This window comes from Ipomoea nil, unplaced genomic scaffold (genome assembly GCF_001879475.1).
Source record: "Ipomoea nil cultivar Tokyo-kokei standard unplaced genomic scaffold, Asagao_1.1 scaffold1509, whole genome shotgun sequence".
Classification (NCBI taxonomy): domain Eukaryota; kingdom Viridiplantae; phylum Streptophyta; class Magnoliopsida; order Solanales; family Convolvulaceae; genus Ipomoea; species Ipomoea nil.
Window position 1 is genome coordinate 2382176 of NW_017617937.1, and position 15096 is coordinate 2397271.

The 15096-nt window shown below is 36.6% G+C and overlaps 4 protein-coding genes across 8 annotated transcripts; 2 read left to right on the top strand and 2 right to left on the bottom strand.

Moving 5' to 3' along the window:
• Positions 1 to 8: 8 nt before the first annotated feature.
• Positions 9 to 2084, bottom strand: LOC109188814 (25.3 kDa vesicle transport protein). 2 transcript variants are annotated; one of them, XM_019339452.1, is made up of 6 exons: positions 1884 to 2084; positions 1529 to 1760; positions 959 to 1119; positions 507 to 653; positions 338 to 405; positions 9 to 252 (listed from the first exon to the last, which is right to left on the bottom strand). In XM_019339452.1, the coding sequence occupies exons 2-6, from the start codon at positions 1720 to 1722 to the stop codon at positions 157 to 159; spliced, it is 666 nt and encodes a 221-aa protein (XP_019194997.1). In that variant the 5' UTR covers positions 1723 to 1760; positions 1884 to 2084; the 3' UTR covers positions 9 to 156. The 2 variants fall into 2 exon arrangements, with proteins under 2 accessions (XP_019194997.1, XP_019194996.1); XM_019339451.1 differs by having other exon boundaries at positions 1529 to 1727; positions 1812 to 2084.
• Positions 2085 to 7965: 5881 nt separating this feature from the next.
• Positions 7966 to 10293, top strand: LOC109188810 (myb-related protein Myb4-like). Of its 4 annotated transcripts, none has more exons than XM_019339442.1 (4): positions 7966 to 8047; positions 8715 to 8885; positions 9318 to 9447; positions 9511 to 10293. In XM_019339442.1, the coding sequence occupies exons 1-4, from the start codon at positions 7999 to 8001 to the stop codon at positions 10055 to 10057; spliced, it is 897 nt and encodes a 298-aa protein (XP_019194987.1). In that variant the 5' UTR covers positions 7966 to 7998; the 3' UTR covers positions 10058 to 10293. The 4 variants fall into 4 exon arrangements, with proteins under 4 accessions (XP_019194987.1, XP_019194990.1, XP_019194988.1 ...); XM_019339445.1 differs by having other exon boundaries at positions 7983 to 8047; positions 8710 to 8885; XM_019339443.1 differs by having other exon boundaries at positions 8023 to 8047; positions 8309 to 8885.
• Positions 10152 to 11160, bottom strand: LOC109188811 (remorin-like). Its single transcript, XM_019339446.1, has 4 exons — positions 11047 to 11160; positions 10888 to 10975; positions 10729 to 10810; positions 10152 to 10654 (listed from the first exon to the last, which is right to left on the bottom strand). Exons 1-4 carry the CDS (start codon positions 11114 to 11116, stop codon positions 10460 to 10462), a joined length of 435 nt encoding a protein of 144 aa, XP_019194991.1. The 5' UTR covers positions 11117 to 11160; the 3' UTR covers positions 10152 to 10459.
• An 824-nt stretch (positions 11161 to 11984) lies between these two features.
• On the top strand, positions 11985 to 15067 carry LOC109188807 (low-temperature-induced 65 kDa protein-like). The gene is made up of 5 exons (XM_019339437.1): positions 11985 to 12152; positions 12237 to 12461; positions 12744 to 13127; positions 13765 to 14688; positions 14778 to 15067. The coding sequence occupies exons 1-5, from the start codon at positions 12068 to 12070 to the stop codon at positions 14882 to 14884; spliced, it is 1725 nt and encodes a 574-aa protein (XP_019194982.1). The 5' UTR covers positions 11985 to 12067; the 3' UTR covers positions 14885 to 15067.
• Positions 15068 to 15096: the final 29 nt, after the last annotated feature.

Genomic DNA, 15096 nt, shown 5'->3' on the forward strand with positions numbered 1-15096 from the left:
CAGAATATTGAAAGTCTGTAAGAAAAAAAGGTCTAATTAATTCTTCTGTATCTATCTGTACACATTCAAATGCAATAATCTGAGACCTTAAACTAGTTGTATATCTTTTGCATCATTTCATTGGAAGCAGTACAACAAAACAACCTTAAAAACCAGTCATTGGAATTCTTCCCTGTGAACAGAACTGCTCCACAGGAGAACAACAGTAACCACAACGAGGATAGTGACCGGTGTCCATTTCAGAGCAATGGTCTAATCAGAAAAGAACAAATGTTAAACCTTAAACAGGGTTATGAACCTTAGTATCATATATCATCCATACAATATTCTCGCGTACCTCAAGCTTTTTAGACCCCCAGATTGGAGAATCACTCAGATTGGCGGCCATCATAGTCTCCAGCATATCTGGTAGCAATGGTCAAAGTGAATTCCCACACTGGACATTATGAAACTGAAGAAAACAGGAGCAAGAACATAAAGATTGAATGGTAATTAGTCGATCTAACCAAGCCTTCGCCTTCGGTTTACTATTTCTGGCAAGTCTTCTGCAATGACATCAAGATCTTTTTCACCAATTCCAGTTTTCAGCCTGGATATATTTGCCTGTGTCCTTGTATCAACATATTGCCTTCTGATATTACCAATGATGGTATCTGCAAGGCAAAATGGTCAAATTCTGTGTTCTTTTCTGGCCTCAAACCATGATTTCTCAGCATCAAATGCCTCTCAGCTAATTAGAATAAGCATCTAAAATGCTATAACCAGCAAAGGACAACAAGGAGGTAAACCAGTCTAGGTTGCTCATAGCTGTCTGACTCAAAGCAAGAGGGTCAATAAACCTCTCAGTCGAACTTGTAATCTTGTAGTTACAAGTCAACAATCCGACCAACTTGGCTGGGTTGTATAAAAATAAATAAATAAATAAATAAATAAAAGCTATATTTTGATGCTCAGTTACCAAGTTTGAGAAAGCTATATGGATTGACAACTCTCTCCATTTGCCTCCTATCTAGCTTGTCAAATTCCTGCTGTAAATCTTGGAGGTAAAGGAATGCTAGCTTTCTTGGATAGGATGAATCACACAGTGCCATGAAACAGACTCCATTTGCAACCATTATCCTTCAAACCACATTGGTAAAGACAGAAGAAATAGCTCAAAGGAAATTGGCAGATCGGAGAAGATAAGCTATCAACTAATTGCATTTCCTGTTTGCTATCCTATGTTGGATCATGGCAATATAATCCTTAAAAGAGTACTATGATCAATGGAGGCAATCTATTGAGTTGATAACATTACAAATTCGATTCAAAGAAGCAGCCTATTGACTTTCTTGTTGTGTCTGTCAGTTGGTTTACCTTCTTGCGATCTTTTGACAGTTAAAGTTCAAATGCGGGATTTACTCAGTGCAGACGGGTTTGTTTTTTTACTTTAGTTAAAACAGATGGGATATGGTTATGGGTACCAATAGCATGATTGAGCAGAGAATTGGAAATGCAGATTTGTTGGGAAAATTAAGGAATATAGAACCTGAAGCAATGGTGGTCCACACGGATGGTCATCTTGGAAGAAGAAATCAAGTCTCCTCTTGAGATTTCTTTGAGAATGAACTCTCCTTGTTGCTTGTAAGTGGTGAAAATCTCATTTTCTTCATGCACATATCTTGGACCTTTGGCAAGCGGCAACCCATCACTCACCCGTCCAATTATCGTCAACTTCACCATTCCAACTAGGTGCAATAGAGATGACAACGTAAATCAGACTAAGTAGAGATGACAACGTGAGTCAGACTAAGGGTTAGTTACCTACTTACCTTAGCCCAAAAAGACTAATATAATTACTTTTTATTTAAAGATATGGTAATGTGGACTAGACGTCTCTGTACCACACTTTTCCTTGTTCTTGTTCTTGATTGGGATTGGTGAAAATGTCAGGAGAAGTGTGAGATTTTATAGTGAGGGGAAAAATGAAAATGGGTGGAAGGGGGCAAGGAAATGAAAAGAAAAACTTGGTAATGAAGGTATTCTTTAATTTGTGTGATAAAAAGCATTTCGTACGTCTAGAAAAAGCTTGAGAAGATCCAAAGTGGTGGCTTAATAGGAGGAACAAAACAGAAAGATAATCCAAGGTTGGATGTTGTAAATCTGTGGTCCACAAGAAAGTGGGCCAGCGTTGACACTCATAATTTGGGTTCAGACCATTAAGGGAGTAAACTTGGCCCCCAAGTAAGTGGTAATAATCAATGAAACTCTGAAATCCGAATACTAACCGTTTGGTCGTAAAAAATATTTAAAGAGAAATAAAATTCATATTTTAAAGAAAAATATTGATTTCATTATTTGATTGAAGTTGAAATGATAAGGAATAATGAGTATAAAGACTAAAATATTTCTTTATAATGATAATGATAATAAAAGTAATGGATAAAGTACAAATAAGTCATTGAACTATTTGGGAAAGAGCAATTAAGCCATCGAACTCAAATAACCCTCAAATAAGCCATTGAACCCGAAAAAAAAAGAGCATTTTTAACAGGTTACCTTCCCACTTTTGCTGACTGGGTTGCCACATATTTATTTTATTTTATTTTTTATTATTATATTATAATCTACATGGATTAATTTTAAGCAAATTTTCAAATTAAATATCCAACCCTAATTGGACTAGATGGGTGTTTTCGATTCAAAATACTACATTGTAACAGAGTCAATACTACAAAATACACACACACACACACACACACACACACACACACACACACACACACACACACACACACACATATATATATATATATATATATATATATATATATATATATATATATTCATCGTAAAGTCAACGCATATGTCAACTAATTGACGATGTGATAAGCCCCTAAACTATATTTTAATCATAGGAAGTAATTGACAGTTTACAACATTACATCGCCATAGTAATCTGTAAAAGATTGATGTTGGAGAGTACATAATAATAAGACTGGAACAGTCGCCGGGAAGAACATCTCCCTAAATTATCTCTCCCTTAAACAACCCTTTAAGAAAACACCCATCTAGTCCAATTAGGGTTGGATATTTAAATTAAAAATTTACTTAAAATTAATCCATGTAGAGTATAATATAATAATGAAAAATAAAATAAAATAAATATGTGGCAACCCAGTCAGCAAAAGTGAAAAGGTAACCTGTTAACAATGTCAATTGCTCTTTTTTTTCCGGGTTCATTGGCTTATTTGAGAGTTATTAGAGTTCAATAGCTTAATTGCTCTTTCCCAAATAATTCAGTGACTTATTTGTACTTTATCCCTAAAAGTAATAGTGATTTTTAAATTAGAATATTATTATTTTAAAAAATACAATATCATAAATTAAAATATTATGATTATATATCTTATGATAAATATAATAAAAATTATTATACACATTTTGGTCTAAGGTAATTAAGAATGTTTTATAAAGGTAAAATAGTTCTGTCATTTGATACTTTGTTCCGAAGTTTAATGGAAAACAAAATACCACCTCTCCCCTTAGACATTTTTTTTCCTCAAAACTAAAGAAAACCTTTTTCATAATTCAAACAGAAAAAAAAAATCTAATTTCCTCAAATTTTTTTTTTAAAAAAAATCCTTGAAAATATTTTTCATTCAACCAAACACCCCTAGAAGTTTAGAATTTAAACTTTCACACCCAAAAAAAAAAAAAAAAAAAAAAACAAAAAAACAAAAAAATTAACTCAAGACTCAAAAAAAAAAAAAAAAAAAAAAAAAAAATCGGATTGATTTGCAGAAAAAGACTCATGAGTAATTGAATTTATCATGAAAATAAACAAATAATGCACATTTCATATTCTATTGTCTGGTGATGAACTTTTTATATTATTATTAATCATTATTATAAAGATTTAAATATTATTAGGTATTGATGGGGTCATGGGATGCTCATTTTATTATGAAAGTCTTGGTTCAAGTGGGGATTGTGAACTTTTTTATATTATTATTAATCATTATTATAAAGATTTAATATTATTAGGTATTGATGGGGCCATGAGACGCTCATTTTATTATGAAAGTCTTGGTTCAAGTGGGGATTGTGAAGGAAGGAGGTTGGCCCAAAAAAGCACAAGGGAGGAGAGAGAAGTAGTCGTCGAGAACAGAACCACCAATCGAGTAAAATATTAAAGAACTATTGTTAACAAGTGTCAAACCCAAGACTTCCAACACACATGTCCCAACCCACTAGGCCGCTCCATCTCTCATGTATTAAAGCGCTACAGCTTATATTTATTTCGACATTTGCGGGATGACAGATTGGTAAGCCCGACCATTTCGGCCCTCTCCGGCCATGGCATGGCCGGCGGGGGTGGTGCGCCACATGGTGCGACAATGGCTCCCCCACTTGAAGGGGGTGCAATGTTAATGGTATGTATGTAAATCTTCATGGGGAGCATGCTGGTACAAACGTGGGGTGGTACGGGCACGTAGATGAATGGCATGGCATGGACACATGGAGCATGGATAAGGAGGACAAACTATGACCATCCACTTAGAAAAGACATGGGAGCTCTTCCACACTATAAAAGGGGATGTCGTACCTCCTTTAGAACATTACAACCTATTAACAACAAGCCTCATGTTTAGTGGTCTCTTGTCTATACTTTCAACCCATTCACTTGGTTCAACTCCCAATGGCTACAATATTATTCTAGTCCATTATTTGGTCTATCTACAACTTGTATTAATAATTTTTTACTTGGACCGCCATTTTGGACTAGTATCTTGGACTTTGTATGAATTCTTTTGGGCCTAGTTCCCTAAGCAATAATACTACTATTTTTCTACTTTCGTTCTATACCCTATTTATGGTGGACTCGGGCTTGAAAAACCATCAAGTATGATGGAGAATGACCTTTCGGTCCAAAGTCAATGATACTCAGGGATTAATTAGATCTAGGATGATTGAAAGTCATTGCTAAGGTTCAAGGGACTTATGTAAGAAGTGAAGAGAGTTAGACATGCAAATTGGCTAAGAAGCAAAGTTAAGGGGTGAGTATAAGACTAAAGGTTAGGGGTAAAAGTAAAGAATGACAGAAAATTTGGAAGTCAAAGTGCGACAATGCATAAAATATTGAGTCCCAATGTGTAAAGACTAGGAAAGGGGCAAATACAGAGGGTTTAGAGGGCAATTTGGAGGAGGATCATGGTGTGGGCGATGGGGTGTCATTCGTGCCCCCCCCCCCCCCTCCCACCTGGATGACAAAGATGTTGATTAGCCTCTTGTGCCCTACTACAAGCGCGACTGGGGATGGCAGGGACAAGCGACCAACACTAGTGACCGCCAGTGGATTTTTAGGCCCTAAGGGTGTCTGAAGGGAAGAGTAGTGAAGGGTGGTCAAATAGCGATGATGGTCCAAAATTGTGAGAGTTTCTTATTAAATTGTTTCCCGTTATTTCTGACTCCAAAAATACAATAAATAGGGGGTATTGGTTTGCCTTTAAACATCATCATCTTCTCAACAAGCATTTAACTTCTCTGGTCCATTATCTTTTTTCCTTTTTAGGCAACTTTTCTAATTTGTCTAAAATTTGTATAGCCCTTGTGGACCTAGATTTGAGCATAGTTATTTAATATTATATTAACAATGAATCGAAAAGGGCATTTGCAGTCCAACGTCTTATTCATCAATTAATTCTTGTAGTCATTGTTTAAAATATCTCTTGACAACCCAATTTCATAATAAGCTCAGTCCAATAAAATAATTAGTATAATAACAATATGTTTTTTTTTCTCAAGCATTGATGTGGGATTCAAAATATAAAAGAGACTCATAGAATTTCAATTCCTCAAACTTTAGGAATTGAAACTCCAAGCAATTTTTTTTCATACCAACCAAATATGGATTCACAAATTGAAGAAAATGAATTATAATTCCTTACAAAACCTTATATTGGGCAGAATGTTTTGCATACAAATAAAAAAAAAAAAAAAAAAAAAAAAAAAAAAAAAAAAAAGTAGAACTTTTTTTTATAATTCTCTCTTGCGTACTCTCCCTAAAATTCAGCCTAGATTCCTTCTAAATTTTGCAGTGTTATTTCTTTGTTCAAGTTCGCTGAGAACGTTTATATTTGAGTCTTAAAAATATATATATACATCAATAATTTACTATATTATGAGATATCGACGCTTCAACGCTCCTAACACATTTTAAAAGAAGTGAATCAGTTTTAATCATTGTGTATGTGACGCACAAATTAATTAGGTATATTATATCGTGACTGAACTTGTAAAAATATATTTTAAAATTAAAATTCCTATGCGCTCACATAACTTACAATTTACAAGTAATTTAACTCTTTGTTGTTTTCCCAAAAAAAAAAAAAAAAAAAAAAAAAAAAAAAAAAAAAAAAAAACTCTTTGTTTCAAGAATATGACTTTGGCCATTTTGGATAGTGTGTACTATTTGGAAATGATGGCGTTGTTCCCATGAGCCAGGACCGACGCGTCAAAGGGGTTTGACTGGGGACGGGGCCTGACACCCTTCGACTTCATTTGCCCATCTTTTCTCACCTCTTAACTTGTAGCACACGTCCCCAACACTTTCACCATTTCACCTTCTACCCTTCAAAGTAATACTCCGTATAATATTTGACCGCTCACACATATTATTAAAATAAAATTTATAAATTTATTTTAGGTTAATTGATCAGTTGTGTCATAAAAGTTAAGAATAATATATTTTATAAGAGTAATTTTTAAGGTGGAGTTTTTTCTTCAATTTTTGTAGGCCAAACGGGAGAAAGAAAATAAAGAGGAAAAAAAAAATTGTTGTCAGACAAAAAAAAAAAAAAACTCAACTTATGCCCCCGCTAGGCGTAGCTGATGTGCAAAGCGTGCACTAACATGAGTAATTTTTGTTTTATAAAATTCTTTGAGGCCTAAAAAAACTATATATACTACAAATGTGTGTGTTTTTTCTCTCTTTCCTCATCTCTCTCTCTCTCTCCTAAGTCATTCTCCCTCTCTGTCAATAATGCAGAAAAATTTCAAAAGAACCCTTGATGGGGTTACTCTAACAATATGATATATCAAAATAAAAAGAAAAAAATCACATTTTTCATCATTAAATTATAAAAAATAATACTTTTTTTTTCTATCAATTTTACTTGTTGTCACTCGAGTTTTATTATGATTAGATTAAAAAATTAAGTTTACAAACAATTGGAGTGGGAGAAAAAAAAGTGTTATTTTCCTATATTTTAGAGACAGAAAGTGCCATTTATCAAATAAAAATAATAATAAAATAAGTGAATCATCTTTTAAAATAAATTATCAATTAATACAACAATAAATTACTTATAAAACTACAGGTGAATATAAAAATTTATACATTATTTTGAGAAAAACTAAAAATATGACAAATAAAGTGGGACCAACAAATTACTAATCAGTTTTAGGGATAATATGGAATTATGAGTAGCACTAGCAGTGACCAATGGACCATTATGGTTAGGCATCTAAAATCGTGCAATAACAAAAAGAAATGCCATTAGTATTGCGATTGGTAAGTTTAAGATAACACGGCTTTAATGGGAGTTTTTTTTTTTTTTTTTTTTAGCTGGTAAGTTATGAATAATTTAGTCTCAGTTATTTGCCTTTTACTTATTATGATAAATCGTACTTTATCTAAAGTGTACATTTAGGTAGCGGTCTCAAATTTTGCTGTAAATCAAAATTTGATAAATATAAAAAATAAATTTTTATTTATGACATATAGTGGCTTTCTCAAATAGGAAGTTATGCATTTGAGCTGCAGTGGAAGCGATAATGACTCTTTATATTTTAATAGGTTGAAAAAATAGTTATGAACAGATATTACATTATAAGTAATAGCACTAAAAAAAAAAAAGTTTTTTGTATTTTGTTTATGTGTGTGTATATATACTGCATAAGTTGAATTATCTTTCTGCAATCTTTACATGCTCAGAGCACACTGCACATGAAAGTATGAAAAACACAACCTCACTCATCTTCTTCCTTCTTTCTTGTTATCAGGGTAACTAGTTTTTTCTGCATCCCCCCACCCCCCCCCCCCTCCCCTCCCCTCCCCTCCCAGCTCTCCACCTCTCTCTCTGTGACTCTGTGTCTATATATGTGTGTGTATTTATGTACTTTAATTTAAGTATTTATGTACTTAAATTAATCAATTCCATGCAAAATGAAAAGCTAAAACATCTGTGGGTGATTATGAGAAAGTACTGTTATGGTATGGTCTGATTCTTGGATGAAAAGATTGAATTTTTATTACCTTTTTCAGAGTGTGACAATGATGGATTCAATATGGTGTGTGTTTGCTCTGATCAAAGGGGGGATATGGTTGCAATAAAGGTGTGAGTACACAATAAATAAGGGTTTATAATTGCATGGTGCTGTGGGTTGAAAGTTTGGGAACCTAAGTGATGGTGGTGATAATGGTGGCTTCCATTATTGTGTATGTAACTCTGTTGCATTTATGGTCTTGAGATTTTGTGTTGGCCCTTCTTCTGCAAATCACTATTATCCTCTGATCTCTCTTTCTCTCTCTCTCTCTCTTGCTTTTATCACTCCTCTGTATAATCATAAAAAGGAGGGCAAAAAGTTTCTCTTATTTATTTCAAATCCCCTCTTCTTCTTCTTCTGAAAAAGTGTTTTTTTCCTGGGAATTCATGGCTGCTTGAGTGAAGGTGAAGAGTGGAAAGAAGGAAGAACTGAAGAAGCAATAATGGGAAGAACACCATGCTGTAACAAGGAGGGTTTAAGGAAAGGAGCATGGACAGCTGAAGAAGACAAGATTCTTGTTGCTTACATCACCAAGAATGGACATGGTAACTGGAGATCTCTCCCCAAACTTGCAGGTTTGCTTTTCATTCTTCTTATTTTGAGTGTGATTTTCGCATTCTTAAGGTTAGGGTTTACCTTGTATTGTACCATGATTGAAGCATTTTCTTGGGTAAACATAAATGTTTCAAATATATATACAGAATAGAATGGATCTTGATTAGACGATGTGATAGAAGTTTTTTTAAAAAATGGCCTCTAAAAACGGTAGGATTAGACTTCCTGTAGGTAAATCCAGCCTTGTGACCCTTATCAGTAAACCTGTCTGGGTTGTCTATAGTTGATCGGCTCAAACCAACAAGGCCAATAGGCCAAGAAGGCTGATCAACCAGTTAACATATGCTACAAATCAAGGAACTAGAGAACAAATGTAGATTAGTTAAATTTGAAAGCCTGAAAGAATGGTAATGTAACCCATAGTTGATCCTTTCTTGGAGTTATGGTTACAGGTTTGCTCCGATGTGGGAAGAGTTGCAGGCTTCGGTGGACAAACTATCTTCGCCCTGGCATTAAGCGCGGGCAATTTAGTTCAGAGGAAGTGGATGCCATCATTCAACTCCATACTGTGCTTGGTAACAAGTATGTAGTCATTATCTGCACTGTATTGGCCAAACTTTAATTTTTGTGTTGTTTTTCTATCAGGTGGTCTGTTATAGCCTCCCATTTGCCAGGAAGAACAGACAATGATATAAAGAACTTCTGGAACTCGCATTTAAGGAAGCAGAGAAGTGATCCTAACCATCAAAACCACCCGATCCCTCATCCCCATGGCAACATTGATGAAAAGGTACAGTGGGAGAGTGTATCCGTTGCCCCGTCCCTTCTCGATCTGCCACCAGCAAGTAAAATGGATCGCGACCCCTTCCTGCGCCTGTGGAATTCTGAAGTTGGAGAAGCGTTTTGCGGTTTCAAGAAACCGTTTGGAGTGCCATGCCAAAGCCCGGTGTCTTCATCAAGCAAATTCGAGTCGAGTTCTGGGATCACACTGCACTCTCAACCTGCTGCTTCAAAGCTTCTTAGCTCTGCTGACACAGTTGAGGAAGAAGAAGAAGAAGATACTAAATCCTATGAACTGATCGATCCCTCGGAAACAACACTGAAGATACTACTAGATTTTCCTCCCGTTGTAAACGACATGGGATTCTTCCAAGGACCAGGAGACAACCTCTCCATTTACCTCCAAAACTAACTGAGAATCCGGCCTGGAACTTAAACTACACGTACTTTTTGCTACAATCTAATCTAAGTTAAGTAGCTTCCTGTTTTGGTCTTATAGCTGATAGGGCAATGATCATAGCAACCTAGTATAGAATGAAACATGCCACACAGAATGAAATTAAGGTAGAGTAAAAGGTATGTTCTATGTATGCTATGTGAAATGCAACTGGATTCAGATTATACATGGATATGTTTACAGTTTGTCTATCTTTGGGTCTCTCTTATTTTTCAATGTTATATACATTCATATAATGTTATACAGCATCATAATAGGGTAGATTTTAGCAATCTGCAATTGTTTCTAGACCATATTAGCACATAATGCTGAGAATAAAGGGATCCCTGACAGAGAAACTTGATGGGAATTTGTGTTTCAGAACAATCCAAGAAGTTTGTTTGGAGCAGTTCCAGTGGCATGATATTTTGCTGCCATCTCCTCTGCCTTGAGAATATCTTCCCCGCGTTTCGATTCAGTCGTTGCTCTCTTTTCTTCTGCTGATTTGTGGATCATGGCAATCTTGTTCTGCAGTTTTTCAATGCTTTCTGCCTTCTGTCTCTCCAGTTTCTCCTGTTCATTCATAAATGGATCTAATTTAATGCCAGACATGACATAAACAAGGAAGACTGAGTAATTTCTGCAACCTCAATCTTGTTCAGCTCAGATTCTATGTTGGCTTTCTTGCTCCTCTCCCATGAACCGATGGCAGATATCTTCTTCTGAGCTCTGTCAGATGATCGGTTTAGTTAGCCACGATTCATAATGCATCCTAGAAAACATAGAAAGATGGATGTTTGTCCTACTTGTTTTGGGCTTTTGATTTCTCAGAATCTTCCCATGCATTGATGAGGGACATGTTCTTCTCCATTTTTAGTCGAGCCAGCATTATATCTGAAAATGTTTTGTCAGATTAACAGATTTGAAGAATGAAGATATGGCAATTGAATAATCAGGATTATTACCTCTATCACTGACAGTTGCATTCTCCTGAGCTACATCTCCCGGAGGCTTCTTGGCTTCCCCTCCAGCCATGACTACAGAGAATGAATCCACTGAAACACCAGAAGATTTGAAGAAGAAGACAGGTACGGTGACAGCCATTTATGCACATGCAGGTGAAATAGGCCCTTTCCTGAGTTGGTAAAAGGTGGAGTAAAATCAAAGTCAAAGAAAATTGTATACACTACACAGTACAAATATTTGTAACACAAACTCAAGAAAATATTGACAAAAATTAAATTTATAATTGTTTAATACAAAAATTTATTTAGCCACTTTTTATGATGTGATCATCATAAAAAGTGCATTCCAGATAACAATCATAGGTTCGAACTCACAACCTTTCAAATGAAAATCCAACCCGAGTACCATTAAACCACATAGTTTTAATAGATAACAATCATATTTGATTGTTCATTCATTAATTGATTTAATATGCATAGCTCTAAGTAAAAATCATATTTTTCTATGGGATGGGCACTACGAAAAGTGTAAATGAAGACCATATTTAATCATTCATTCATTAATTGAATGACACTCTAATGTACACAACACAACAACTCTTATAAAGAACAGAAGTTATAGTAATTTGAAATTACCAAATTAATTATAGGATTAACTTAGGTAGTTTTGACCTAGCTAAGAAATCCATAATTTGAAGTTAAGAAGTAAGCATGGAGGGTACGTGCAGTGGACGACATTTGTCCTCATTCTTCCTAGCTAAGCTAGCTAACGATGAAACGAGACGAGGAAGCATCGTTATCTCCCGGGCTAATGATGTGTGCGGCAGTTATGATTAAAACTTCAAGAATATATCCAGTTGGATCCTGTGACGCCCTGCCACGACTCCATGCTAAACACGTGTGTCCTTCTAAGGCTGCCACCGCCATGCATGGCCACCTTTTATAAACCCCTTCTCACCGCTTCTCATTCACTTCACAGCTAGCACAGACTATCTGATCTTCAAACCAAAACAAATTTGCAATGGAGTCGGCACAGTTGCACCGTCCACACGGAGGAGTGGAAGAACAACCGCCCCAGAGAGGCGGCGGCCTGGTGCGTTCAACAGGTGATATATGACACTACAATTGCTCTTTTCAATTCCATTCGTTAGTTTTTGTTAAAAAATTTAGTCAAATTGTGTGGTGGGCAGTGATGGAAGAGGAAGAGCAGCGTGGTCCGGGCCAGGATTATGATGAGCATCATCACGAGAAGAAATCGGTGCTGAAGAAGGTGAAGGCCAAGGCCAAGAAGATCAAGAACACGCTTACCCACCACGGTCACGGCCACGAACACGAACATGATCGCGACGATGAAGAGTCACTCGAAGATGACGACGATGAAATGGAGGAAGACCCAGACGTCCATGGTGGTCACTGTATGTTCAATCCCCTTTCAACTTTTCCCGCCCCCAACTGCTGAAAATTATGAAATTTCTGAGTACCTAAAATGATCTTAAATCAAGTCGAAAGTAACAAGTGGTCAGAAATAGCAACAAAGATTTGTTCGAATACCAAAAGTGGTTGGAACAAGACTTTCGACTTGATTTAAGATCACAGGTGGTCGGAAATTTAATAATTTTCAGTAGGTGCCCATTTCTCTATAACTTCAATTCACCAAAAATCTGTAATTTTCTCCTTTACTAATGTCTGCAATTCAGTTGGCGGTGATGGAGGCGGTGCAGTTACCAGCACAGTTATCTACCACAAAGTTGTTGATGATTCTAGTCGTCCTCTGGAGAACCCAAGCGCCAATCCGACTTATCCTGATAAGGATTATCATGGTTCAGGGCTTAAAGACAGAGGAGTTTTCCGGCGGGGTGAAGAAGACGACACCAGGCAAACAACCGGGGGAATCAGCCGTGTGCAGCCTTTACATAACCGCCCACCACCATTTGTGTCTGAAACTCATCATCAGACTTCCGGCCATGGCAGAGGAGATTTTTTGCAGCCTGGGGGTCTAGAGGAGGATCCTCATGCTCCGTCAGACCGTCCCAGACCACCTTCAAACTATGAGAGTAAAACCTTTGATCCTACCGGCGCCGGTAAGCCCAAATTCCTTAACTTTTGTGTTATGTTCAGAACATTATGCCTATTTGATCCGGATCCTATAATCAATATGAGTCTTCAATTAATTAATTTTTGTAACAACTTATTGAAAAATTTTAAAAACTGCTCAAAGCAGCTTTTTGAGAAAGTCATTTTGTATGTAATCAGCTATTGACTAATAGCTCATTTGCTAAATAATTTTTTATCATCAGATAATATTATCAACTAATTAAACTAGCTTACTAACTCAATCAGTTAACATTATTTACCAAACACATTTTGGCCCTGTTTAATATAAAATTGGCCTATAGGTCAGTTTTGACTTATTTGACCACTATTAATTATTGATTTAGTTAAAATATCAATGATTAATTAGATTTTTGCAACTTCAAAAGGCTAAAATTTAAAAAGTTACCCCAAACAACTTTTTCAATTAGCGTTTTAAGAAAAGAAATTATACCAAACACTAAACACTTTTCTACAATCAGCCAATATTATTAACTATTTATATCATTTAATTAACACAATCAGCTAACAACTATCAACTAACAGTCATTTTTTACCAAACAGGGCCTTTATTTGAAGTTACTTTTTCTCTATTAGTTATAACTCACTTTTGGCATGGTATAACAGGTGGTGAGGAGGCAAGGATTAGTCCACTTGTGCAGTCATTTGAAAAGATGGAAGTTAGAGGGGACGAGGCAAAACCACAGCAAAATATAAGGCCACAAGCAGGAACACATCACAAACTTTACACAGGAAGCCATGACCAATTTGCTCCAGAGCCAATGGCTACTAATGTCTATACATCTTCAAAAGACACTGAATCCATTCCCAAGAGCTTTGATCCCACCAACCCCGAAAACCTTCCCCGAGATCCAATTGATGGGAAGCCACAGCAAGAAGGCAGCTACGCAGGGAAAATGCAAGGAGAGCATGAGGCAGCCTCCCCGGTAGACTATGCCAAAACCGCGGCCATGGCAGTGGCTGAGAAATTGGCTCCGGTCTATGACAGGGTTGCGGGTGCAGGGAGTGCTGTGATGGAGAAACTCCCCATAGGCGCGAGTGGAGAGCGAGGGAAGGGCGAAGTTGAGGGAGAAGGGAAGAGTGTTACAAGCACAGTGAAAGAGAAGTTGGCACCATTCTATGACAAAGTGGCAGGTGCAGGAAGCACGTTGATGTCGAAAGTGAAGGGCCCCGGAACAGGGCAGGCTGTGGTGGTAGAAGGATACGAGGAAGGGAACGATGTTAGGACTGATAAAGGAGTGTCCATTAAGGAGTTCTTGGCTGAGAAACTTAAGCCTGGGGAGGAGGATAAGGCACTGTCAGACATGATTTCAGGCACTTTACTGTCAAGGCAGAAGGAGGAAACAGTAGTGGAGGGCAAGCCAGTTGGTAAAGTGACAGAATCTGAGGAAGTTGCAAGGCGGTTGGGGCGGATTGGCGATAGCCCAAGGGAAGGCAGTGAAGAGAAGGGCATGGTGGATATGCTTAAAGGTGCAGTTAATTCATGGCTTGGCAGAGATAGCCAGCCACAAACTACAGACACCACAAATGGTAATTTCTGTGAAGTTCTTTTCTTTTCTGTTTCTAGTTGATAATCACTTAATGCTGATTTTACCTTTAAATCTTGTTTGAGACTCCAGTAAGAAATGAAGAAGTTGGGCATCAGAGTGCAGTGGGAGAGAGAAGACTTGAGCATCAGGATGCAATGGCAGAGGGAAGATCCAGACTTCAAGAATCTGGGCATTGAAGAACTATATAATAGAGAGTCTGAAAAGGGTTTTGATTTTCTTGTTCAGTGGTTGTGTTATAACTTATAATTATATACCCCTAGTAGATGTCATATTTGTGTTTGGTGGATTATGCATATAGCATATAGTATACTCTGTAATAAAAAAGTGACATGGTGTGAGAATGTACTTCATCTTTTTTTTAAGGTAAAAACATAGTACTGTGCTAGCA

Bases quoted from the DNA above. Each gene is read 5' to 3' on its own strand.
- LOC109188814 (XM_019339452.1), bottom strand. From the start codon at position 1,722: ATGGTGAAGTTGACGATAATTGGACGGGTGAGTGATGGGTTGCCGCTT. The intron at 654-958 runs GTAACTGAGCAT...TTTGCCTTGCAG, and splicing joins ATATAGCTTTCTCAAACTTG to ATACCATCATTGGTAATATC. The intron at 406-506 runs GTTAGATCGACT...CATTGCTACCAG, and splicing joins AAACCGAAGGCGAAGGCTTG to ATATGCTGGAGACTATGATG.
- LOC109188811 (XM_019339446.1), bottom strand. From the start codon at position 11,116: ATGGCTGGAGGGGAAGCCAAGAAGCCTCCGGGAGATGTAGCTCAGGAG. The intron at 10,811-10,887 runs GTAGGACAAACA...ATCATCTGACAG, and splicing joins AAATCAAAAGCCCAAAACAA to AGCTCAGAAGAAGATATCTG. The intron at 10,655-10,728 runs GTTGCAGAAATT...ATGAATGAACAG, and splicing joins CTGAGCTGAACAAGATTGAG to GAGAAACTGGAGAGACAGAA.
- LOC109188807 (XM_019339437.1), top strand. From the start codon at position 12,068: ATGGAGTCGGCACAGTTGCACCGTCCACACGGAGGAGTGGAAGAACAA. The intron at 12,153-12,236 runs GTGATATATGAC...TGTGGTGGGCAG, and splicing joins CGGCCTGGTGCGTTCAACAG to TGATGGAAGAGGAAGAGCAG. The intron at 12,462-12,743 runs GTATGTTCAATC...TCTGCAATTCAG, and splicing joins AGACGTCCATGGTGGTCACT to TTGGCGGTGATGGAGGCGGT.
- LOC109188810 (XM_019339442.1), top strand. From the start codon at position 7,999: ATGAAAAACACAACCTCACTCATCTTCTTCCTTCTTTCTTGTTATCAG. The intron at 8,048-8,714 runs GTAACTAGTTTT...GCTTGAGTGAAG, and splicing joins CCTTCTTTCTTGTTATCAGG to GTGAAGAGTGGAAAGAAGGA. The intron at 8,886-9,317 runs GTTTGCTTTTCA...TTATGGTTACAG, and splicing joins ATCTCTCCCCAAACTTGCAG to GTTTGCTCCGATGTGGGAAG.